This window comes from Perca flavescens, chromosome 15 (genome assembly GCF_004354835.1).
Source record: "Perca flavescens isolate YP-PL-M2 chromosome 15, PFLA_1.0, whole genome shotgun sequence".
NCBI classification, from domain to species: domain Eukaryota; kingdom Metazoa; phylum Chordata; class Actinopteri; order Perciformes; family Percidae; genus Perca; species Perca flavescens.
The window spans coordinates 20,381,684-20,407,355 of NC_041345.1; the positions used below are offsets into that span (position 1 = coordinate 20,381,684).

Sequence of the window (25,672 nt, forward strand, 5' to 3'; positions counted from 1 at the left end):
TTTTCACTGGCGATAATTTAATTGTGACTGAGGAGCGCTTAATTCATGTTGTTAAATTAACTATGATTCACCGCCTCCGCTTAATAAAATATGTGTCTAAAGATACTAGGTTACCCGAGGACATAAACGAAGACTTTTGTCTTCGCTCTCCTATTGGTCGCCCTTCACCTACACTGTCTCAAAGGTTTCTCTAATTGGTCAGGTTTCAACAAGGCTTTCCGGGCGGAAAAAAACTCGTGCTGTGATTGGATAATCCGTCTGTCTGGTTGTTGGATTTGTAAAACGGATACATCTGCGAGAGTATCTGTAGGGCGCCGTCCGGCATGACTTCTTGTTTACGGTGAGGTCGGAATACTATTTTGCGGTCCAGCTAAACGTTTCTGGTAAGTGTGTTTACTGTGATGTAGCATTAATAACTATGCAAATAAACTACAAGATCAGGATATGTCTAGTTAGCCCATAGAAAGCACTTGGACGGTAGGAGAAATGACAGCTCCCGGCTACGGCTATTCCCCGGTGCTGAAATTGTATATTACACACTGTGTATATCGGCGTCAGCCAAGCCATGCAGTGTTGACGGAGTATAAAGCTCTGCTCAGATGTGGCTAAAGTGTTTAATTCTCACTATTTTTAATGATAGTTTACATTACGATAAATAACATACGATAACGTTGACCAATGTTAACTTACGTTAGCTCCCATATACAAGTTTGAATATGAGTGTCCATTCCAGCATTTAGACCTCGCTCAGTTTTAATCGAACCCCTGCTTCCATTTGATTAAAAACATTCACTGAAATGCATTCCTATTTAATTAGCTATCTAGTTTATTTGCATCAGCTTGGTTAGCAAGGATATTAATCTAGATGTATCCAACCTTTCGCTAACGAACTGTAAGTGCAAGTCGACTCCCGTTAATATGATGTGCCGACGACAAAGACTAACAAAGAGAACTCAAATTCAAAACGTGTGATTTCTTTTTTTTTTTTTTTTTTTTTTCAAACCTAATTATTGTAGTGATATTGAATATAAAGGGCATTCCTAGATTTATGTCACCGTTTCAATCCTAAATACTGATTGAAACCAACATTTGCACAATAGCCAATAACCTCCACCAAACTGGTACTATACATTTAATTAATTCCTTGTCATGCCACTAGAGATTACATATTGGTTGAGAAACCAGTGTTAAACATTTAACAAGGTATGTCAACGTTTATTTACTCCCTAAAAGACATTTATCTCAACCAGTTTGACTGTGCCAGTGTGTTAATCTAATATAGGTCAAATTCTCCATGAAAGATCTCACAAATACCTCTTGACTGTTGTACTACTCTTGTCCACTTGCTAAATATATTGTTAAATCTTAACATAGTCTAGTCTGTCTTTTTTCCTTCATGTCCACAACATTATATCACTATATTTTGTTAAAGTAGGGCTGTAACTATAACTGCATCACCGCAGTGACGTGACACTAGTGCTGCAACTAACGATTATTTTCATAGTCGATTAATCTGTTGATTATTTTCTCGATTATTCGATTAGTTGTTTGGTCTATAAAATGGTGAAAAATGTGGATCAGTGTTTCCCAAAAGCCCAAGATGACATCCTCAAATGTCTTGTTTTGTCCACAACTCAAATCTATTCAGTTTACTGTCACAGATGAGAGAAGAAACTAGAAATTATTCACATTTAAGAAGCTGGAATCAAAGAATTTTTACTTTTTTTTGTCTTACAAAATTACTCAAACCGACTAATCGATTATCAAAATAGTTGGTGATTAATTTAAGAGTTGACGACTAATCGATTAATCTTTGCAGCTCTACGTGATACTCCTGCAGCGATGACATCATCAACCTCATTCTTTTTTATTTTGGATAATTTTTTTGCTGGTGAAAGTTACAGGAGTGCATTTGTCGTGTCATATGAAATATAATGATCATTGTTTAGTTATCATAATTGACTGTCTTCCATCCTATGTTCACGGGATTCTGGAGAAAAAAAGTTGCTCGCCATTTCAGCTTTGCACAAAGGGTAGTTATGGGCAGTCATAAACATATTGGGGATTTATTTTGTGTGTGTCGGGTTATTATTAATTATTTCTAGGTTTTAGTACTTGCGGTTAACCGCCATACCGCAGTGATGCATCGCTGCTTCACTGCGGTAAGAAACAAAATCCATACCATCACAACTCTAAATCAAATACTCGTTATAGTATTATAATCATAGACCTATAATATGCCGAAATTCCATTTTCTTACATGGGAGGATTTGATGGTTTCTTTGTTTTATGTGTTAATAAACTGGATATCTTTGTGATGTTGACTGTTACTTGGACAAAACAAGACATCTGAAGAAGTCACCTTGGGCTTTAGAAAAGTGTGATGGCCATTTTCACTATTTTCTGATATTTTATATACTGAGAAAAATGAATAAGGGTTTTAATCGATGATGAAAAATTTTCAATTGGGAAAAATAGGAAAATATTAAAAGATCTTACTATTCTTCATTTCAGAATAAACCATCATCCCATCCCAGAGAACGAAAGAAGTAAGTGAAGCTTCCTTTTTAAGACCTATTTTGAAGTGCTTTCATACTGATATGATACCCAGCATGTTTGTTTGTTTTTCGGTTGTTGTTATTTACAGAGAAGGACAGACGAGGAGAGAACGAGAAAGCAAGGGGATGTTGACTTATCCCTCTGACTCGCTCCCTCAGATAGTTTGTCCAATGGATGAAGATGCTATTCCCTCAAACAGTTTCTGTAGTGCACCTCCCCACCGTGAACCTCCACCACCTTTCCTCCCCCTTTCCTCCATCACTCCCAGGTATAGTTGTCCCGGCACCTTTTGCTTTCTTTTGCTGTAAGTGTATTTTCCCCTTCTTGCTTTTTGACACTTTTTTTTCCCTTTTATGGACTGATTGATTTAGGACTTACAGACAGTGGGAGTACGTGCTATGGAAACGTTGCCAATATCTGATGTTTTTATTATTTTCATCAGTGCTGATATTAGGCAAATGAATTTTCTCCATTGGAATATTTCTGGTATAAAACTGTTATGCATTGTGCAGATTAAGATGTGGTCTCAGCATCTGATTACAAAGGACTACATTTTCACAAGTGTTTTCAGTTTGCCAGTGGAGATGAGCAGCACAAGCTATTTCACCAGAAATGCAGAAAGCCTGTAATATTTATTTTGAAATAACGTGGTCAAGCAGCAGGTGGATGTTTGAAAGCTTGGATATGTAGATATTGACAGTCCCACCTCAGCTGAAGAAAAATGATCGTAAATGTTTAAGTGCATCTGTTCCATGCAATTGGCACCAAACGTGTGTAAGAAATGCTCAGAAAGTTTATCATCAGTTCACAGTTGGCTGGAAATTATCACATTTAAGCAGATTAGGTTATCAAAAGTATTATATTTATGCTTGATATTTTGCACTAAAATGTGTTGGTCATAAGTTAAATATTGGTTCCAGTAAGGATGATGTATTTTTAGGCTATTTTGTATCTGATACTTACACAGATTAGGGCTATCCCGAGCTGATTAAAGGCATTGGTATCAGCTAATATATAAATAAAGCTAATGATATCTAATACTTTCCTGGCTGTTGTCTAGTTTGTGAGGTAAAAGAAGCATCACTTTGTAATTGCAAAAGTGTTTTTGTAGTCCCAAGAACTCCAACAGAGTGATACATCCTCTCTCTAGCTAATCGCTTCACGTCAATTTCAGGATTTGCATTCTCCCGGTTAAACTTTTATCCATATCATAACAATAATTTAAGCTTCTCAACTTTATAGTTTTGAATCATGACCTTTTAGTATTTGGATAAATTAGCTCATGAAGAATAAGGTCTGCCAAATTTAGAAGACTATACCTGTTATTTGAATCTGTATCAGCAGATGCCCATTTAAAGGATTGGGATTGGGACATCCTTAATACAGATGCATTGTGCTGTTTTGTTTCTCAATGTAACAAAAGTGCATATTAACTTGATTTTTTGATATATATTTTTAAACATTCACAGCTGTGCCAATGATGGAATATCTGGACACAGAAAGAGTGGCCACATTCAAGAGATCAGAGCACAAACTCCTAAAAAGCAGAGGAATACAGACAACGGAGCGGCTCACAAACCATCCACACGAAATCTGTCCCCCACAAAGAGACAAAGGGAGAGTGCAAACATGGTAGGAGTTTACCTCAAAAAATCTTGTTCAGATATTCAATAATCAAACGAGTCACTGCTCATGCATCTCTCTGATTTGTAGGTACAAGTGTCACAGGCCAACCTGTCAACAGTTGAAGGCACACGTGTACATGAGAAACAAAAGGTCAGTTACATCTTTTCTTGCTCTAGGTGTTCTTGCACTCAACCCTCTCTGTGTCTCTGTTGGTCTCTCAATCTGTGTCTTACAGTCTGCATGCGTGCCAATGATGGTACTTTTCATGTAAAAAAAGCTTTTGTTGTGTCTAATCTGTTTGTGCGGTGGCTATGCTGTACAACTGTGTATGTCAACATTGGAGATCTGTGCAGTGAACGGAGTGTGAGGGTTAATTGAGTGTTTTAATCCTCCTTCACAGTCTGCTGCATCTGTTGCCGACAAGCAATCAAGTGTCTTTATGTGACCCACTAACATAAACACAATAGAATGCAATATATCATCATTGTCTTCTCTTTCTCTTGTTGTGCAAAACCGTAGAGGTAAATCAGTACCAGTGTTTTAGAATCAGCACAATGACTGAATTGAACTGAGGTAATCAAGTAAAGTGGCTGTTATGAGTACCAAAGTACCAAACTCCCTCAGTTTTTGACAAAAATCCACCTTTTTTCAAATCTTAAATTAGTGCAATAAAATTCCAATTAGGGCTGGGCGATATATCGATATTATATCGATATCGTGCCCATTGAGACTAGATATCGTCTAAGATTTTGGATATCGTAATATCGTGATATGACATAAGTGTCTTTTCCTGGTTTTTAAAGGCTACATTACAGTAAAGTGATGTCATTTTCTAAACTTGGCCTGAAATTGGCCTCTTTTATTTTATAGGCTATTTTTATTTAAGATATTTTTTTATTTAAATGTGCACCTTTATGGAGCTTTGATTTAAAAAAAAAAAAAAAAAAGGTACTCCTGTTGTTGTACAGTCTTTATGTTTACATTTTATTGTTATTTGAACAGCAGAAGAAACCTGTTTTATTATTTATTCATTTGATTTTGCAACTGTTCACTGAAATAGCCGGTTTCTATGAAACTACTTGTGACATGACATATTTGGCTTTGACTGAACTGCTCTCACTTTGCGGAAAAAAATATCGGGATACGTATCGTATATCGATATTCAGCCAAAATATATCGGGATATGACTTTTGGTCCATATCGCCTAGCCCTAATTCCAATTCTTTGTTATAAATGTATTCGCAAAGTGCTTTTGATCAATTTGGTTTTCTTGTTGGTTGTATGAGCAGCACTGCTTAATTTTTTTTTTTTTTATAACAACTGTTTACGTATTTATTTTGCAGGACGGATTTGATATTAGTTTTGCAGCGGAGCGCCAATATAAGTAAGTGTTATAGCAAATTCTTCTCAGCTTGTGTATGGCTGATAATCATTCAGTTGGAAGTGTTTACTTACATTTGTATTTATCTGGTTAAACTTCTCACAAACATTCTTTTTAGGAATGTGCACATTTGAATTATATTATTCTAGAAGGATAAAGGATTTTAAAAAACAGTTATACGGTGTATATGAATCCGTTTGAAGAACAGTCATGTCTGTGAGGAACCGTAGCCAGAGTCTGTGATGCAGGCATGGTTCAAGTAGCTTTCCATATGACCTACAATACCAGGCCAATGGAAAAGGGGTATAGATGTTTGCATGTTTTTATTAAGAGAGAACTAGTGAGTGGTAGAATACCAGATACAAAATCTGATGCTTTCACAAAAAAACTATCCTATGTAGGTGTTTTTTTAAATTTATTTTTTTAAATAATGACTCTGTTTCTGCCTTGTGATTTGTGTTTTTAAAGTCTAATTTTCCTTTTCTGTTATTCTTACAGTGAAAAGGACCAGAAAAGCCCACAGAAGAAACCAAATGGCTCTGCTGCAGAAAATGTAGTTGAGAAGTTTGCTGATGATACCACACAGAATCATGACACCACTAAATCTGACATGGATAAATGCGGCGACTTTGCTGTTGGACACAATGCATCTGCCCCAAAGGGATGGGTGATCGGCCCCTTGTTTCAGTCATTCAAGTCAAAGATGGCCAGTTTCACGGAGATAGTCATGACTCCTGTTAAACTCTTCAGAGCTTATAGTCCTCCACCATCCTTGGACCATCCAGACAACCTGGATGAGTGTGAGCTACAGGCTGATGGAACATTTGATGTTGAACGCTCAGAGCCAAGTGATATGTTTCATCCAGAAGCACAAAGCGAGAATGCGAGTCGGGACGCTGAAGCTAATCATCAGAGGCTCAGTAAAGTAGAAGGTGCAAGAAACGCAAAAACTGTTTCTCTTAAATATTCAAAAAAATTATCCTTTGAGGTGGAGTTGCCAGCGCACAGCTCTGAACATTCAGGGGAATGTGAAATAACTCAGAAGGAAAAAAACTCTCCTGATTCTGTGCATTTGAAACACAGTCCCTTACCCTGCATTGATTCTGAGGAAGTTTTAGAATCTGTTGGGTCTGTTATTAGTTCCTCCATACTGTTACAGCCCTCTGTCAGTGTAAGTGCCTCACATGAATCCAAGTTAAAGATGTCCTGTGCTAAGGAGGACCAGAACGGCAAACTGATTGTCCGGCTGAAACCACTGCCTAGGAAACGTACAGCAAATAGATCTAGAGTAAAGAAAATTACCTCTAAGACTTTAACATCTGAAGTCAAAAAGGAAGAGTCTGAAGTTAATGATGGGCAGGTTTCTCACATGACTCCAGTCAAATCAAACAAAGCAGACTCAAGTGAGATTGACAAAATGCTGTCGTTATCTTCCTCAGTCTGTCAGCCTGACACTGACGGTCCTCAGCCGGATGGTGAAGGTGATGGCAGGAAAATGGAATGTCTGGTTCGCCAAAGCCACCAGAAAAACTTAAATGACAGTGCTATTAGAAGAACACTTGAGCCTACTTTAGACACTCAACCGCTGGAGTGTCAGCTAAATCCTTCAGCTACCGGTCTTGGGAGAGCAAAGAGGGGTCTGAAACTGGACTGTCATTCCCAAGACTTTGTGAAGAGGAAGAGATTGACGGCAGATAAATGTACAAGGGATACAAAAACACAAGAGTTACTAAATGTGGCTTCAGAAATTGGCATATTGAGACCACCAAGAAAGGAAGTTGTATCGACAAATACCATTGTAGATAAGGAAGAAACGCTGAAGCCTGCTCGAAAAAGACAGGCTGTTTCAACAGGAGCAAATAAGAAAGGAAAAGGTGGACAAGAAATGCTTGCTACAATAAATGAAACGGTGTTAAACACACAGACCGAAAGTTCCACTGTTGTGATGTTGGTTTGCTCACTGGATAAAAGCAGTGGTGTGTCAGAGAACAACCGAAAGGGCGGCAGCAGCAAGGTGAAGCAGCCCAGTGGTTCATGCAAAAGAATGAAGACCAGAACAGGTCTTGGTAAACCTGATGTACACATTGATGGATCAAACAGTGGGCATCTGGAAACCACCGTGGCAATTGCCTCTACAAAACAAGCTGACCAGGAACCGTTACCAGAAGTCCTTGTCCGTCCTGGCATAAAGAAGCTCCAGAGCACAAGTGAGTACGGGAATGTCGACACAAAACCACGAAAAAGGAAATCACCAAACCTAGCGAGTTCAACTCCACAATCGAACAGCAGTTTGGTTACTACCTCATCAGCACTATTAATGGAGCCATTTGAACGCTCGCTCGCAGATTTGAATACTTCCCAGCAAGTTCAAAAAGAGGATAGCTCGAAAAAGGAACTGAATCAGCCGTCCAAGAGACCCAAAAAGGGTTTCAGAAGTGCTGTTAAATCATCTGCGTCAGCTGGGAGTCAAGAGACAAATCAATCTTCCCGTAACCTTCATTTGATAACCAAAGAAAACCAGCCTAAAGAAGGCAAAGGTACAATCTCAATGGACCGTGTGTATTTTGAAATGACACCTTTTGAAAGTAACCAGCAACCTGTTCCTTCACCCTCCCAACCTAATGTAGCCTGTTTTGTACTATTGAATAATGATGTTAAGCATGCCCTCGATGGGAAAGAAAAAAGTTCTGCTTACGTGGCAGATGAGGTATTTTCCACTGACGCTGAAGCCAGTACCCAAAGCAGCATTAGTGTCTCTCAACTAAGGTCTAGTGTAAGAAGGGTTAACATTAAGCCAAGGAAATCAGATAACCAAAGGAGAAAATGCAGAATTTTGCATGGTAGGACACATAAAGGTGAAGAGGTGACAAACTCCATCACTATGGATGATGCAGACCTGGCTGCAGCAAGTTCACGCTCAGCAGGAAATGGCTTGTCAAGACGCCTGTTGCGCAGCTACTCTTGCCCAGAGATCCCCTGCTTTCGTCCCCATGACACGCTTTGGATTTCTTCTTTGCATTTACCCAATAACAGCAGGATTCACACACCACACCAGCACCAGTCTTCCCACAATCCTCCTGTCCATCATACCCACAAATCTTTGGTGCGGGCTCGTCGACACACGGTCTCTAGTGTAGAAGTGGAGAGGGAGATCGCCCCTCTCTGCCTTCGTAAGGAGGTGTATCCATCCAGAAGATCTCTCCCGTATGACAGAGCCACCCAACACCTGTCTCCTAGTCTTGCACTTTCTCCCAGCGCTTCCCTCTCAGCTCTTGCATCCTGTTTCCTCTCAAGCCCCCTGGCTTTCCTTTCTAAGAAAGTTGACAGCAGAGGAGCTGCTGCCAGCCCCAGCACTTTCACTCATATTTCCTCTCCCAGCTCCTCTTCTTCCGTATACCCTCCAATATTCCTCCAAAGAACTGACTCCTCTAATGCAGCGTTGGACTATAGCATTAGGTAACACGCTTTTTTTTAATATATATATTGAGTCTCAAATATTTTAGCCCTGTGCTGATATGAACTCTTTTGCAGTGGGAGTCACTTGCAGTGTGAGATTGAGAGAAGACAACAGAGTGAAGAGGATGATGATGGCGAGGACACAAGCTCATCCAGTCAGGAATTTGAAGATGTAGGATTGAGAGAAGAAAAGGCTTTGTCTGATTCGGAAATCAAGGTATACATTATTGTACACAAGTATAATGACATCTTGTACTAAAGGTGAATAACGCAGATGTTATTATGCAAAATTTTATATTGAATCCCGTTACATTTTTAGACTTATTATACAAAAATCATAAGTTTCAATTTGACTTTACACTGGCATTTGTCATTTGTTTATGACCTGTACATCTCTTCCGTCTGGATTTACACTCGGTTGACACTTTATAAGGAACTCCTAGATAATACTAATGTAGTCCAACATGTCATGCAATAAATCATTCTTTCATAAAGGTATAATATTCATTTTTGGTTGAAACCGTTTTAGGGATGTTGATTTAACTTTATGGTGATTTGGTTGTAGGTGTAGTTTGTGGTGCCTTCTGAATTATATTTTGTTATACTGAGAGGGTTTTTTAATTATCCTTCCACAGCATCAATATCAATTAGGTTTGATTGTAGTGGTTATTGATCATAGATTAAGGAAAGGAGTCATATCAGCACCATTTAAAATGCCACTAAATATTTACCACTAAATGGTTAGCCTGAGGTCTGCACCTCGAGCTGGGACGTTCATAAAGAAATTTTCCCTGTTACTCTCTGTCATATTTTATCTTCTTCAAAAGGGATATACTTTCATTCACCGATTGATGCAGATTTCTTTCACGTTTTTATAATCTGTTTAAGCCTCAACCAGTCACATTTCACAGTGCTTGCGGAATTACTTATTTCATTAATCCTCTTGTTCATCATCACAGGTGGTGCAAAAGCATGAGGAACGAGGGAAGGTGTCGTCTATTAGAATTCGGAAAACTTTACCCAAACCTCAGAACAACCTGACACCCATGGGCCTGCCCAAACCCATCAGGTAAATACTCAAATACATGAGACTGGAAGTTCACTCTAGACCTCTGAAACGGTATGTGTGATAACTGAATCTCAATTCAAAGGTCCACATACTCAACTTTTGGTACTTTTAAAGTGCATTTCACTGCCTTTATCAGTGAATGGAGCTGGCTCAGCAATTATGAGTGTTATTTCATTGGTGTTTAGCTGAAAGTACAGTGGGGGAAATAAGTATTTGACCCCTTGCTGATTTTGCAGGTTTGCCCACTTACAAAGAATGCAAAAATCTACAATTTTAATCATATGTACATTCTAACAGTGAAAGACAGAATCCCAAATAAAATTCCAGAAAATCACATCATATGAATTTATTAAAATTGATAACCATCTGATGAGGAAAAACAAGTATTTGACCCCCTGGACAAACAGCATGTTAATATTTTGTAGAAAAGCCATTATTGGCCAGCACAGATGTCAAACGGTTTTTATAGTTGGTGACAAGGTTTGTGCACATTTCGGCAGGGATGTTGGCCCACCTCCCTGCAGACAGCCTCCAAATCATTCAGGTTCCGAGGTTGTCGCCTGGCAACTCGAATTTTAAGCTCCCTCCAAAGATTTTCAATCGATTCAGGTCTGGAGACTGGCTAGGCCACTCCAGAACCTTGATGTGCTTCTTCTTCAGCCACTCTTTTGTTGCTTTGGCGGTGTGCTTAGGGTCGTTGTCGTGCTGAAACACCCATCCTCGACCCATCTTCAGCCCTCTCACTGAGGGAAGGAGATGTCGGTCCAGAATTCCACGATACATGGCCCCGTCCATCCTCCCCTCAATACAATGGAGTTGTCCCGTCCCCTTGGCTGAAAAGCACCCCCAAAGCATGATGTTGCCACCACCATGCTTGACGGTGGGGATGGTGTTCTTTGGGTTGTACTCTGTGTTCTTTGCCCTCCAAACACGACGAGTTGAGTTGAGGCCAAAAAGTTCTATTTTGGTCTCATCTGACCACATCACCTTCTTCCAGGCCTCTTCTGAGTCGTCCAGGTGATGAATGGCGAACTTCATGCGGGCCTGTACATGTTTCTTCTTGAGCAGGGGGACCTTGCGTGCGCTGCAGGATTTCAATCCATGACGGCGTAGTGTGTTACCAACCGTTTCTTTTTTAACTGTGGTCCCAGCTGCCTTCAGTTGATTCATCCTTTCCCCCTTGTGGTTTTGGGATGATTCCTCACCGTTCGCATGATCAGGGAAACCCCACGAGGCAAGATCTTGTGTGGAGGCCCAGACCGAGGGAGGTTGGCGGTGGTGTGGTGCTTCTTCCATTTCCTGATAACTGCACCGACAGTTGATCTTTTCTCTCCAAGTTGCTTTCCGATTCTCTTGTAGCCCATCCCAGCCTTGTGCAGATCAACAATCTTGTCCCTGATGTCCGTAGAAAGCTCTTTGGTCTTGCCCATGGTGGTGATGTTGGATGCTGGTTGTTTGGGTGTTGACAGGTGTCTTTTATACAGGTAACGAGGTGAGGCAGGTGTATTTGATGTAGATAATTGGTTCGGATTGGGGCTGTGTCTTAAAGAAAGACTAACTGGCTTGTAGGAGCCAGAATACTTGCTGTTTGTCCAGGGGGTCAAATACTTGTTTTTCCTCATCAGATGGTTATCAATTTTAATAAATTCATATGATGTGATTTTCTGGAATTTTCTTTGGGATTCTGTCTTTCACTGTTAGAATGTACATATGATTACAATTGTAGATTTTTGCATTCTTTGTAAGTGGGCAAACCTGCAAAATCAGCAAGGGGTCAAATACTTATTTCCCCCACTGTATTTAAAAGTACTCATCAACTCGATGCTTCAGACATTTCTTTTTTTTTTTTTTTTTTTTTTTTTTGCAACCAAGAGAGCTTTCAGCATATGCTTAACTACGTTGCTCTAAATAATATGCTGCATTTGTTTATGCACTGATAACTTATCAAAGGTCTTACTCACTCACTGTATTTTTTGACTCATTGGTGACCTCAACAGATCAAAATGATGTCTCTTTTACCTTGACCTCCTACCACATTATCAAGATGAGCAATAGAAAAAGTAGTCTTATTTATCTGGATTGTGAATAGTAACATACAGCAAGTCCAAAGGGAAATCTTAAACAACCTGGCTGGCTGATTACTAAACACTGGGTCAAATGCAAAGGTCTGTAAGGTCTTTATAGATGCAGCCTTTAAGTAAAAGAACTTCTGTTGTGATTATAAATATCAGTGCTGTCAAACGATTAAAATATTTAATCGCATTAATGTCATAGTTAAAGGAACACGCAGACTTATTGGGAATTTAGCTTATTCACCGTAACCCCCAGAGTATGACAAGTCGATACATACCCTTCTCATCTCCGTGTGTGCTGTAACGCTGTCTGACGGTTCCAGCATTAGCTTAGCCCAGCACAGATCCTGCAGGTAAATGGTTCCAACTAGCCTACTGCTCCGAATTGTGACAAAAGTGACAAAATAACGCCAACGTGTTCCTATTTACATGTTGTGATTTGTATAGTCAGAGCGTGTACAAAAAAACAACGTAACATGAGACACAGCCATCTTCTAACAGTAAACAAACCGGGAACTATATTCTCAGACAGGCTTGCTGCGAACATATCACTCCGCCCAAGTACTATATTCTTCCGCCTGAGAATATAGTTCCCGGTTTGTTTACAGTTAGAAGACGGCTGTGTCTCATGTTAAGTTGTTTTTTGTACACGCTGTGACTCTATAAATCACAACATGCAAATAGGAACATGTTGGCGTTATTTTTATTACTTATTCGGAGCAGTAGGATTGCTGGAACCATTCACTTGCATGTTTTGTGCTGGCCTGATGCCGCTGGAGCCGTCAGACAGCATTACAGCACGCACGGAGATGAGAAGGTTTTGTATCGACTTGTCTAACTCTGGGGGTTACGGTGAATAAGCTAAATTCCCAATAAGTCGGCGTGTTCCTTTAACTCACGATTAATCGCAATTAATCTCACATTTTTATCTATTCTAAATGTCCCTTGATTTCTTTTTGTCCCATTATATTTTTAATTTTAAGGCTCTTATCAACATGGAAAAGTGGATCGGCTTGCTTTGTGCAAATGTTTTTTTTTTATTGTTTTTTTTTATTGAAAACAACATTGGCATATACGTAGTGTTCAATTTCACATTAACATTCTCACTTGGAACTAATAATCTGTCACATAATGTAACACTGTTACAGGGCTCCAGACTAACTTTTTTCACTAGGAGCACAGTGGCCCCCAACTGAAAATTTTAGGGGCACACACCGTAAATCAACATGCTAACCAAATATTCACATTTATACTAATTTCCACTGTATTACTAATAAATACTTTGATAATAGATGCAGAAATTACAATGTGCTCTTTCAAATTCAGTGTCACTTTTGAAGATGCAACTTCTAAGGTAAACTGACATGCTGTCATGACAGTGTAAAAAACAAAATATATATATATATATATATACATACACATATATATATATATATATATATATATATATATATATATATATATATATATATATATATATATATATATATATATATATATATATATATACAGTGGGGGAAATAAGTATTTGACCCCTTGCTGATTTTGCAGGTTTGCCCACTTACAAAGAATGCAAAAATCTACAATTGTAATCATATGTACATTCTAACAGTGAAAGACAGAATTCCAAAGAAAATTCCAGAAAATCACATCATATAAATTTATTAAAATTGATAACCATCTGATGAGGAAAAACAAGTATTTGACCCCCTGGACAAACAGCAAGTATTCTGGCTCCTACAAGCCAGTTAGTCTTTCTTTAAGACAAAGCCCCAATCCGAACCAATTCTCTACATCAAATACACCTGCCTCACCTCGTTACCTGTATAAAAGACACCTGTCAACACCCAAACAACCAGCATCCAACATCACCACCATGGGCAAGACCAAAGAGCTTTCTACGGACATCAGGGACAAGATTGTTGATCTGCACAAGGCTGGGATGGGCTACAAGAGAATCGGAAAGCAACTTGGAGAGAAAAGATCAACCGTCGGTGCAGTTATAAGGAAATGGAAGAAGCACCACACCACCGCCAACCTCCCTCGGTCTGGGCCTCCACACAAGATCTTGCCTCGTGGGGTGTCCCTGATCATGCGAACGGTGAGGAATCATCCCAAAACCACAAGGGGGGAACTGATGAATCAACTGAAGGCAGCTGGGACCACAGTTACAAAAGAAACGGTTGGTAACACACTACGCCGTCATGGATTGAAATCCTGCAGCGCACGCAAGGTCCCCCTGCTCAAGAAGAAACATGTACAGGCCCGCATGAAGTTCGCCATTCACCGCCTGGACGACTCAGAAGAGGCCTGGAAGAAGGTGATGTGGTCAGATGAGACCAAAATAGAACTTTTTGGCCTCAACTCGTCGTGTTTGGAGGGCAAAGAACACCGAGTACAACCCAAAGAACACCATCCCCACCGTCAAGCATGGTGGTGGCAACATCATGCTTTGGGGGTGCTTTTCAGCCAAGGGGACGGGACAACTCCATCGTATTGAGGGGAGGATGGACGGGGCCATGTATCGTGGAATTCTGGACCGACATCTCCTTCCCTCAGTGAGAGAGCTGAAGATGGGTCGAGGATGGGTGTTTCAGCACGACAACAACCCTAAGCACACCGCCAGAGCAACAAAAGAGTGGCTGAAGAAGAAGCACATCAAGGTTCTGGAGTGGCCTAGCCAGTCTCCAGACCTGAATCCGATTGAAAATCTTTGGAGGGAGCTTAAAATTTGAGTTGCCAGGCGACAACCTCGGAACCTGAATGATTTGGAGGCTGTCTGCAGGGAGGAGTGGGCCAACATCCCTGCCGAAATGTGCACAAACCTTGTCACCAACTATAAAAACCGTTTGACATCTGTGCTGGCCAATAATGGCTTTTCTACAAAATATTAACATGCTGTTTGTCCAGGGGTCAAATACTTGTTTTTCCTCATCAGATGGTTATCAATTTTAATAAATTCATATGATGTGATTTTCTGGAATTTTCTTTGGGATTCTGTCTTTCACTGTTAGAATGTACATATGATTAAAATTGTAGATTTTTGCATTCTTTGTAAGTGGGCAAACCTGCAAAATCAGCAAGGGGTCAAATACTTATTTCCCCACTGTATGTGTGTATATATATATATATATATATATATATATATATATATATATATATATATATATATATATATATATATATATATATATATATATATATATATATATATATATATATATATATATATAAAAAAAAAGTCATCCAAGTCACGGTCCTGTCCTGCGGTCACGGTCCTGTTGATATATATACATCAACAGGACCGTGACCGCTTTCGGCTCGCCATTAATATCATATCGCAGCAAACGCTGTCTGCGTGAAGTTATGAATAACTGTAACCACACTTGAAACCACTTTATCTGCATCGCCGTGACTTCAACAAAACTGCAGACCATTTGGTCGCAGTCTGTAGCCCTGTGTTACCTCCATTTTCCATTGCTGAGGTGAGCGTGGCTGGTCGTCATAGCGACTATGGTTTCCCCGACCCATTTCCTGGTTCTCCTTCTCCATAACCAACGTAAAATCAAGGAGAGGGTTAACTTTTCCTGCTGCAGGTTTCCCACTGTGGTCCGAAAGAACAGGGGAGACACTTTGTTTCTCTCCCTGACTGTAGAGTCACTACTCGCTCCGAAGCTAATCGCCGTGACTAGCCTACTAGCTAGCTACACGGCTCGAAAGCTATAGCCCAAACAAGTGTGTGCGGCTGCAGCGTGTGTCTGTTTTGTTTCCGATCTGCTATGGCCACGCCAAGACCCACCCTTCAATCGCTACTATTGGCCAGGCGTCCAAGGTAACGTAACCCCATTTGTTCAGGTCCTATCCCCTGACCAATTGGCTATCCTAACCACTAGGGCTGCAACTAACGATTATTTTAATAATCGATTAATCGGTCTTTTATTTTTTTGATGAATCGGATAAAAAAAAAAAAGCATTAATCAACTTAATACATACATACTTGTTGTTTTAGTTAATAGTTGTGTAAAGGTAAGTAACCCAAATAGCAGATACAGATACACACAGACTGACACACACACACACACACACACACACTTATTCATTAAATTATTACCATCATTGTAGTAAGTGCAAGTTAAGTTCATTTATACACCACACACTAATATATTTGTCAACAATAACTGATATGGGACAAAGCACATAATATACATAACAGATTGAAAAATGAATAGGCCAAAAAAGGCGAGTGAATAAAACCGTGTCTTTAGTCTTGCAAACTATACCACCCCTGCTTTATTACTGTTATTACCGAGCTAACGCTAGCTTGTCATGCTAGTCAGCTGGATAACGAGTAAACAGCAGCACCAGAAGAGCTACTGGAGGGACGGTACGTTCCTCACTTCAGAACGGAACAGAAGTAGGATAGTGTAGTGACTTTACCCTTCCTCCTCATCAAGGACTCCAACATGTTTACGTTTTAGGTGCTGACTCATCACCGTGGTGCGCCCGTGCCATGCCGTGTCGCTTTTGCTTATCTTGCAATTAACACATTTTTTATTTATTTAGTGTGAAATGCTCCCACAACTTGGATGACTTATATTAGGTCGTACTGATTTCTCTGCCTCCGGCGAGTGTTTCAGAACAACGTTACGGGTCTCTCCGGTCTCGGTCCGTATTTCCTCTACCCCCGCTCTGCGCTTTTTTCCTTTTCTTTTGCTCCGCGCTGTTCCGCTCCGCGCTCAACTACATTTTTTTTTTTTTTTTATCTCCGTGACTAGGTTGCATAATAGTTGCGCGACACAACGAATTGATAATTAAATTCGTTGCTAACTTTTTTAGTAATCAAATTGTATTGATTCGTTGTTGCAGCCCTACTAACCACCCCCGTAGGGTGTGTCTTGGCGTCCTTTGCTTCCTAGCTAGATCCGAAAGAACATTAATCCTTCTTTAACTGTTATGCGTTAATCGCTCGATTAAAAAAATTGTCGGCGTTAAAATGGGTTTGCATTAACCCCGTTAATAACGCGTTAAACTGACAGCCCTAATAAATATACAAGGTCATGTTTGATCATTTACAGCAAAGCCAAACACATGCAATACTGTTAAATAGTCCTGCAAAAGTCACTCTGCCTTAAATTAGGTTATCGTTTGAAAGTAGGACAAATTCGGGTTACACTCTGCCCTGCCATTAAAAGTGAATTTGTGTCAGTATCGATACATGTCGGTTGTCTATTACTCTCTGATCAATATTCAGACTGATTGCAACACTGTTTTTCCCCCTCATGTTACACCACAGGCTGAAAAAGAAGGAGTTTAGTTTGGAAGAAATTTACACCAATAAGAATTTCAGCAAACCCCCAGAAAGGTAAGGTCAACATTGCAATACTGACTATAAATGTATGTTAAATGATGCATATAAACACACACAATAGGTATTTCCTGAAGGTTCACTGGTCAAATACAGTAAGACAGCTTCATTCCCGTTAGACTTTGGAACAATAAAACCAACTCTATATATGGCTCAATGCTGTGTTCCTGGACATATGGAGTTGCAGAGTCAAATCTTTAACATACAGATCCATTTGTTTCTTTAAAATAATGAGTCAGACATTTCATAAATCAGTGTTTTCTTTTTAAATAACTCAACATGCAAATGTTTTTTGCAATGTTATTGCTACACAATAGAAGGGGCTTTTGGGTGAAGCCTTGCTTTAAACACCTTGACAAGTCTAAGAGGAACTCTGTAGCCCACACTTGCAACCCTGTGATGCTGTAACGCTAATTACACACCACATAACAAAACTTTTGGATGGATGGAAAAATGGAGGCAATGCTCTGTCCCAATTCCATTCTACATATCTTTATAGTGTACTGTTTTTGCACTTAGTATAAAGAATGTCAAAATACTTAACTGTTTTAAACTAACAGGAAAAAGTACAATACTTGTGCAGTCGGTCATCAAACTTTGACTTAAGAAAGCTACTATCATTTTGAACTTCACAAAGAAAAAGTTATTTCTTGTCTTTTAAAATTGCATTGTAGGAGTGTTTTTAGGGGTGTCTCCGACTAAGAATTTTCATAGTCGAATCAGAATTGTTAAGTCCTGCCTATCGTCGAATCATGTGGGTGGGGGGGCCACTGGGGATTACACGATGATCGTTGGTCACGGATCATGGAAAGTGAAACTTAAATCTGTCATGGGGCGGTTGGATTCACTCACTTTAAACAGATTTTTTAAAAGCTTTCTTTTTCAGATTTTTATTTGCAGCAATATGTTATTTATATCATAATAAGTTGTATGTTAACTTATTGGGAGAAAACGGGTAATTCTATGTAAAATCTGCAATCCGGAGCGTTGCAAGTAGCTGCAAGTTTCAACTTGTCTCGCCGCGAATCTTTGGTCTGAGATGGGCTTTACGCCTCTGCAAAGATTCGACTGAGAGACTGGCAGTCGAATCAGGCTCCTTTCGATCGGAGCATCGACTATTCGGTGTCACCCCTAGAATATTATGTACTTTTATTTTAGTGTGAACACACTACATACTCAAAACTGAGAATTATTATGCAACGTGGATTTGGGACACAGCCACAGCTTCACCATCCTCAGACGGTTTGCTGCTAGGGAGGCAATGTTTGACACGAGGGTGCCACCAGAGGAAAGATTGTGGTGTTACTTAAATCAGCTGCATCTGCTGCTATTTAGGTTTCTATACTTACATAATTATTTCTAGATAAAGACTCGTTATACTCCCTTAACTTTCTGAATTTGCTCATTGATAATATTTTGTTACTCTGGTTTCAGCCGGCTGGAGACCATATTCGAGGTGCCTCTCAATCGGCGGAATGGCTCGGAGTCCTGGTTTGGCCAGAGGCGTTTCAAACGATTTTTGGAGTTCCTAGATGCTGGCGAGGCCAGAAAACCAAAGAGGCCACTTGTTGGTGTTGGAAAGGCAGGTATTTCATCTTCCAGGACGAGACGAGGTGGCTTCCCTAAAGACGAGCCGTCCCTCAGCGTGCAGGATGTGGACTCACTTCTCTGTGCCAAGCTCGATCAGCTGAATTTGTGGTTGATACATGATCAGAAAGACAGTTGACAGATGCCTCAAGGCAATTGTTTGGCAGCCATTAAAAGAACACTGCAAGAGACCATTTCTATGTAATGTATTTCCACTATATAATAATGAAGATTCACATGGGAGTTTTCCAGCTCTTATTGTGTTGGCACAATCTATGTATGATTGTTGTGCTGACAAGTTATTATTGAAGAATTACAATCTGTAGAATTTGTAGCCTGGTGCTATGAAGAACAATACATCCTAGCACCAGAAGTGTATTGCTTCATAGAAGTTGTCCATAAACATAGTGGTTACTGTAAATGCATTCTACACAGTAAATCACTTTTTATGTCAATACTGCACTCAAACAGCTGCCGTCCATTTTTCCCCCCGGCTGCTTACCACCTGCGATAAGTGAAACTGTCTAGAAACAAAAGAACATCCTTGATTTACGCACTTGTAAAGTATCATAACATTTACAGTTAATCTTCAGTTCTTGAAATCTCAGTCTTACCCAGAGAGTTACAAATCTGCACAACCTCCCTGGGTGAGTGATGATGCCATTTTGTTACAGTGATTGTTGTGCACTGTCACTATTGATTAAAGATAGCATTTTATTACATGAGTAGTCGTGACCTTGCAGCATTATTGTAAGTCAATCCATAAAGGCAGCTATTTTTTCTTAAATGCTGAATATAATCTAAACATGCCAGCAAGAGATTTGTATTTGCTGCAACCAATTTTACAACCAAGTTTCTGTCCATGAATGAATATGTACAGTCAAGTGTGTCTGCAAGCAGCACGTGTTAATCATTTTACTCAACTCAGTACTCTATTCAATTATTTGTGTTTTATAAAGTTATGGCTTAAGTTTTTGTTAATATAAATATAAAATATAACTTGGAAACAATACGGCACTCCAAAGAGCATTTCTAATCTAGACTGGAGGTGTCCAGATACCACTGGTGGTTGGCTTTTAATTACCTGTGGTTCTCTCTGAATTGTTTTGTGGTGTGTATATATATTTGTATTGCAAATGTAACTTCTTGATAAACTGCCTATGTATGTATGTATTTTTCTTTTTGGCCACATTTTTATGAGGTTGCCTTAACTGTAAGATGTTCTGTTTATATAGGTGTTTTGTAGGCGTATTTGTAATCGTTGCCGGTTTCATGAGGCCGTGTCAAGATCATTCAAACAACTTTATACATATATTTGTATAAAAGTACAACATATTGATACATTTGACATTAATAAAGTTAATACGGTAACAATGCAATAGTGCCAAAATACGTTGGTAACAAGAGCAGGGTCTAGTTCTGAAGATGCATTGCCATGATCACTATCTTGCCATTTTTATTTTTTTCCAGTAGCGACCCAATCTTTGATGTTTATGTTGCTACTTTTTGGATTTACAGGTAATTTATTAGCTTTTGTAATATCTGAAGTATATACAGTATCTAAGAATGAGTATTTTAAATTGTAATGGCATTTAAGTTGCAACAATATTAAGGATTGGGTCATTACTGGGGAATGACAGTTCTAATCTTTAATATATAATGTATAGTGTCAGGTCTCAAACTATAGTTAATGCTGGATTTTATATGGTTGTTTAGATTTTAAATGTTCATATATTGTTAAATAAATATTGCAACATATAAAAACATGTAAAAGTTGTGTAACATTTTGGATCCAGTTTTCTGGAGTGGTTGTACCTTGTGTAAAACCATTATATATGGTTAAGTAGATAAGTGGTAGCAGGGACAGTCATTTTATCAGCACAAGACTAAAGCTCACAGTCTTTTTGTGTTTTGTGTAACAACCATATTTTTCACATCTTTATGACTTTTAGTAGTTGATAAGGAGCTTTGTAGTGTCCACGATTTGTCTCCATAAACATCCAAAAGTCTCTCCTTTGGTTGTCTTCTGCAGAGGTTTATTAAAGTTGATCAGTCTCGCAGAGTTAAGAGATATGAGATCAGTGCCATCAGTATGGGAGTTAAAGCCAGAATGGCAACCCAAAAAACAATGGCAATGATTCCAAATTTCTTTGCCCGTTTTGAAAACATTGCAGCTTTCACTGGATCTGTCGTTGTCTCAGCCTGTTGATGTTAAGAAAATATTTTAAATTGAAAAAGTAATACATGAATATACATAATGAACCTAATATCACTGATAAAGTGCAATAATGTAGTTTATAATTTAGTCTAGTTTTTTTATTTAAAGAACTAAAAAAAACAGTGGCAACCTTTCCTCTGTCACAAGTTTAGCTTTCACTTTTGATTTAGGTAACAACATACTGAAATGGCCATGATATATGTCCTTATTTGGTGTCATTACAGTGTTTTATGTTTAATATGGTATGTGACCTACCGTACTGTGTATATTTGCCAAAATGTCATTGACAGACAAAGAAATGTACAGTATGTTGTCCCACAGGGTGATGCTACTTCTTTGGGATTTGGAATGAGTATTATAGAATAGTTGATGCAAAACAGTGAAAATCCATTGTATCTAACCATGTTTTACACCTGGGGTCTCTGACACCACAAACCGAAATAATGTGATATTTTCTGTGGTAACTTCTGAAACACGTAATCAGTTTCAAATCATGTTCATAAGCAATTTCTAGAAAATCGAGAAGAGACATCAAGTATCAAGGTGATAAAACAGTGTTAAAGTGTGTGTTTAGAGCTGTTGAAGGCCTGGGGTAATTTAGCAGCACAGAGCAACCAGCAGGAATGTGGAATTTGCAGCTTTGACATTTTTGACTTACAGGTGAAATAGAAGACAAGAGCCAGACAATAAAATACCTTTACTGAATTTATCAGAGCCTTGATTCCGATGCAGGAGATCCCACAGATAATGCTGCAGATGGCAAGTTTCCTGTTGTTTTTGTCACCACAGCAGGAGGCAGCACCCTGTCTTGTTAATCGATTATTTTGTGCGTCGCCTGACCCTGGGATGGTATTCAGTGGGAAATCTTCACCCATATTTATATGTGCCTCATGTGATGTAGACATTTCTGCAAAACATAAGAACATGTTAAAGAAAGCGTACTTTCATTATTACTAAAACCATCATTTTGAGTGAGTAATGTGCAAATGAGGGCTCCAAAGGACAATTTTAGGATTTGTCTGAGTGGCCTGCTTTATGGTTTTAACTTTGTTTACAATTGATAGAATTGTTTGTTTTTTAAGATAAAGGGACATTTATGGAACTGGTTTCACCCTTTGTGTAAGGTCAAGCCCTGCTTGGGTAAATGCTTAGTTAATTATATATGTGTGTACTTAAATGCCCATAGTCTGTAAAGAACACCTGTGTATTTTCTTTTCAGAATATTGTATAGACACAATTGGACAGATTCTCACTGACTACATGGATTGTACTTGATCTTTTCTAATCTATTTATGTTCCTGTTTACATTCTGAACATGATAACCTGATTGCTGACTCCATGTCCCATGTCAGACTATCTGTTATTAAACCTGAAAAACCCAGCCCTGCATGCCTTCTGCCAAAACACTTAAAAAACTACATAAAATGACAAAACTCCCACAGAGAGTGATGGATTTGTTAAGGTGTATACATGTTTAAAATGTCCTTTGGTAATAGTATTACAATTGTACCCCTTCTAAAACCTGGCCTATACTGTATGTTTTTGACTCATAATGATAAGTCAACATGGTCCAATGGGAATATCAGTTTTTTTACTTGACGGACGGACGGCCCAGGCAGTTCAAGCTGGTGCTTTGATTTATGCTAATACAAAGAAATGTGTTCCGAAGTTGCCCTTGTGACCTGTGTTTACCTTATATTATGAGTTTATACGGTTTGATGCGTTTACTATGAGAGGTTTGATCTACTTACCTGTTGCATAGGCAAGACAATCCCAGTTTAAAGTATTAAAAATAAATATGCCCTACAAGTCTAAACATGTTCTTCAACAAAAGGTTGTTGGACAGTATGTTCTCCCTAGTGTGCATTGTAATTTCTCTGAACTGGGTATTTCCAACATTGAAACGGAAGTGCAGTTTGAATGGCGTAACATGGAACACAGACAGTGTCAAGAGATCCATGTTAACTATACAATTGTTTTTTTTTTAAAGCTTGAAAAACTTGTACGATCACACTTAAAAAAAAAGAAAGTTGAAACCTCCCGCTTGGCTTGTTATGGCGACATAAGATATGAAATGTAGTTTATCTAATCTCTGATTCGATCACAGAACGCCAGCATGCTCTGCATGTTTGTTACTTTGGGGAAATGGATCAGCAGAGTGTTAGAAAGGGGTAATGGTAGTTTCAACATGTAATGTTACACAGTTCTGTAAATCATTAGCAGTGAGAACCTTAATGTTTGTGGTCTATGCGGATTACTAAATGTGAGTTAGAATGATTCAGAAGTTTCTGTTCTGTAAAACATAATCTTAAAAATGGTTCCCGAAGACAAAAAAGGAATACATACAACTTGACCTGATGATACACTTTAAACACAATTAAACCTCATTTAAGGGTTATAGTCCTACTTTATAGTACAAACCTGATCAAATTTAAAAGGCTCCTCAGTCTGAATGCACTCCTTCAATGAAACAAGGAATCTCTTAGTTTGTCCAGTGTGTGGTTCAGAGTGACATTAAAGTCTTAATGAGATGGCAGGCAGGTATATTGTCTTGTCCCCTCAACAAAATTCCACTCTTAAGGTGAGAGCTGCCACATGAAGCTTCTTCCTTTTACATATGAAGGTCCCAGTTAGGATCTCCACATGTGGTCATCCAAACACCACAGCTGACGTAGTGGAAGTCCAAAAAATCCGCAGCTCTGAGACTCGACCTCTCCCTGTGCCATATAAGTTGTTGAATGACGGGACTGAGAGCTTCCACGCCCAGTTACTGTGCAGCCTCTATTCTTCTTTTCTCCTCCCACACTTGTCAAACCCCTTTTTGTTCACTTAGTTACACTAGTTTTCATATTCTGTTCCTTGGAATCGATGTCAGGCTTACTCTCTTTGTTAATCACAGTTCTATACACTGTACAGTGTCACAACCTTTCCCTCACTTCTTTCCCATACAGCATTCCAGAGAACTTTGGGAAAGGTGTGTCAGCACTTGTCTCGCCTAGGGGTGAAACAGCAACAGATTCCAATCTCCCACATTGTTTTCTAAATTATCTTAGAAGAATAAACAGATCTTGTGTTTTTATCTTCCATTCAACAGCTCATTAGCGTTTTGCTCAATCATTGCATCTTGTATTACTTTGAAACATACACTCTTCTCTTGGGACTCGAGCGTCAAACAGGCCTCTTCTTGCTCTTCATAGGTTTCTTCAGTCCCCTGTCATGCCTCTGCTGTAGGACCAAGAGATAAGAAAATATTTACTCACTCTTGGCTTAGCAATTGATGACTACATGACTGCATTTTTTCAGGGCTGACGTCACCTATTGTACCATCTGCATCATGTACTGGTTATTCATCATGTCAAGTGCATTCCTTTCTGTTTCAAGAAAGTAAAACAAAGGGAATTGATGCACAAAAGTACAAAATTATATTCAGAAAATGTGTTTTTTTTAACTGTGTATACATTACATATCTCAGTAAATTGGGATCTGTTCTTTGGTTATGATCCATTTTGTGTTGTGTCTAAATATGGTAACAAACTGGGCTTGTTTGACATCAGTAAATTGCTGCCACTGCTTTAAAGTAATAATACAGTTTGATCATTCTCGGGGTAATGAGAGTTACTTTGTAACTGATGCGTGAAAAGATCCTTGACTCATGCCAGCAATCATCTCTTTAATTTCCAGTCTTCCAGCAGGAACAGAAACATCAACACCAGAAACATCACATACAAATTCAGGAGCAGTTTCTTCTCCGGGCCCATGCTCAAAAACTGTGACCCTCCATTCCCTCCTTATCACATCCCACTCCCCTTGCCTCTTCTGTATGGACAATACAGGCTCTAGGAAGGCAATATCAGTTTGTTGGTCTTATGGTCAACCACTTTGGTCCAGACTGAAATAACTCAACAACTATTGGCTGGATTGCCATGACATTTTATACAGAAATTCATGTTTCCCAGAGGATGAATCCTGTGGACTTTGGTGATCCCCTGACTTTTCCTATAGGGCCACCATGAGGTTGACATTTTCTGGCTTTTAGTGAAATGTCTTGACAGCTGTTGGATTGGATTGATTGCTGTGAAATTGTAATCACTTTGGTGATCCCTTAAAATTCATATAGCACCACCATCAGGTCAATATTAAAACATAGGACATTTAAAACTGCAGGCAATTAAGGCAAAACAATGTTAATGTCCTGCTTTGCATGATGCTGCCTTACTCTGCTGAGCTCTTTATCCTGTTCAGCTGTTCATGTTTTGCTTTCTCCTGTTCTAATTTTACATGTGTGTTTTTATTGTTGTTTTAAGGGCTTATTTAACAGTAGGCCAAGGGACAACAGTTG

At 39.1% G+C, this 25,672-nt stretch overlaps 1 protein-coding gene and 1 long non-coding RNA gene across 2 annotated transcripts; one reads left to right on the plus strand and one right to left on the minus strand.

The window, feature by feature from the left end:
* Nucleotides 1-231: 231 nt before the first annotated feature.
* On the plus strand, nucleotides 232-22,038 carry prr14 (proline rich 14). Its single transcript, XM_028600725.1, has 11 exons — nucleotides 232-383; nucleotides 2,515-2,549; nucleotides 2,648-2,827; nucleotides 4,029-4,191; nucleotides 4,273-4,335; nucleotides 5,529-5,569; nucleotides 6,065-9,022; nucleotides 9,098-9,239; nucleotides 9,982-10,091; nucleotides 17,457-17,525; nucleotides 18,963-22,038. The coding sequence occupies exons 3-11, from the start codon at nucleotides 2,685-2,687 to the stop codon at nucleotides 19,252-19,254; spliced, it is 3,981 nt and encodes a 1,326-aa protein (XP_028456526.1). The 5' UTR covers nucleotides 232-383; nucleotides 2,515-2,549; nucleotides 2,648-2,684; the 3' UTR covers nucleotides 19,255-22,038.
* Nucleotides 20,399-24,076, minus strand: LOC114570418 (uncharacterized). Its single transcript, XR_003694501.1, has 3 exons — nucleotides 23,755-24,076; nucleotides 22,029-22,240; nucleotides 20,399-21,317 (listed from the first exon to the last, which is right to left on the minus strand). It is a non-coding gene; the product is annotated as an uncharacterized LOC114570418 (long non-coding RNA).
* Nucleotides 24,077-25,672: the final 1,596 nt, after the last annotated feature.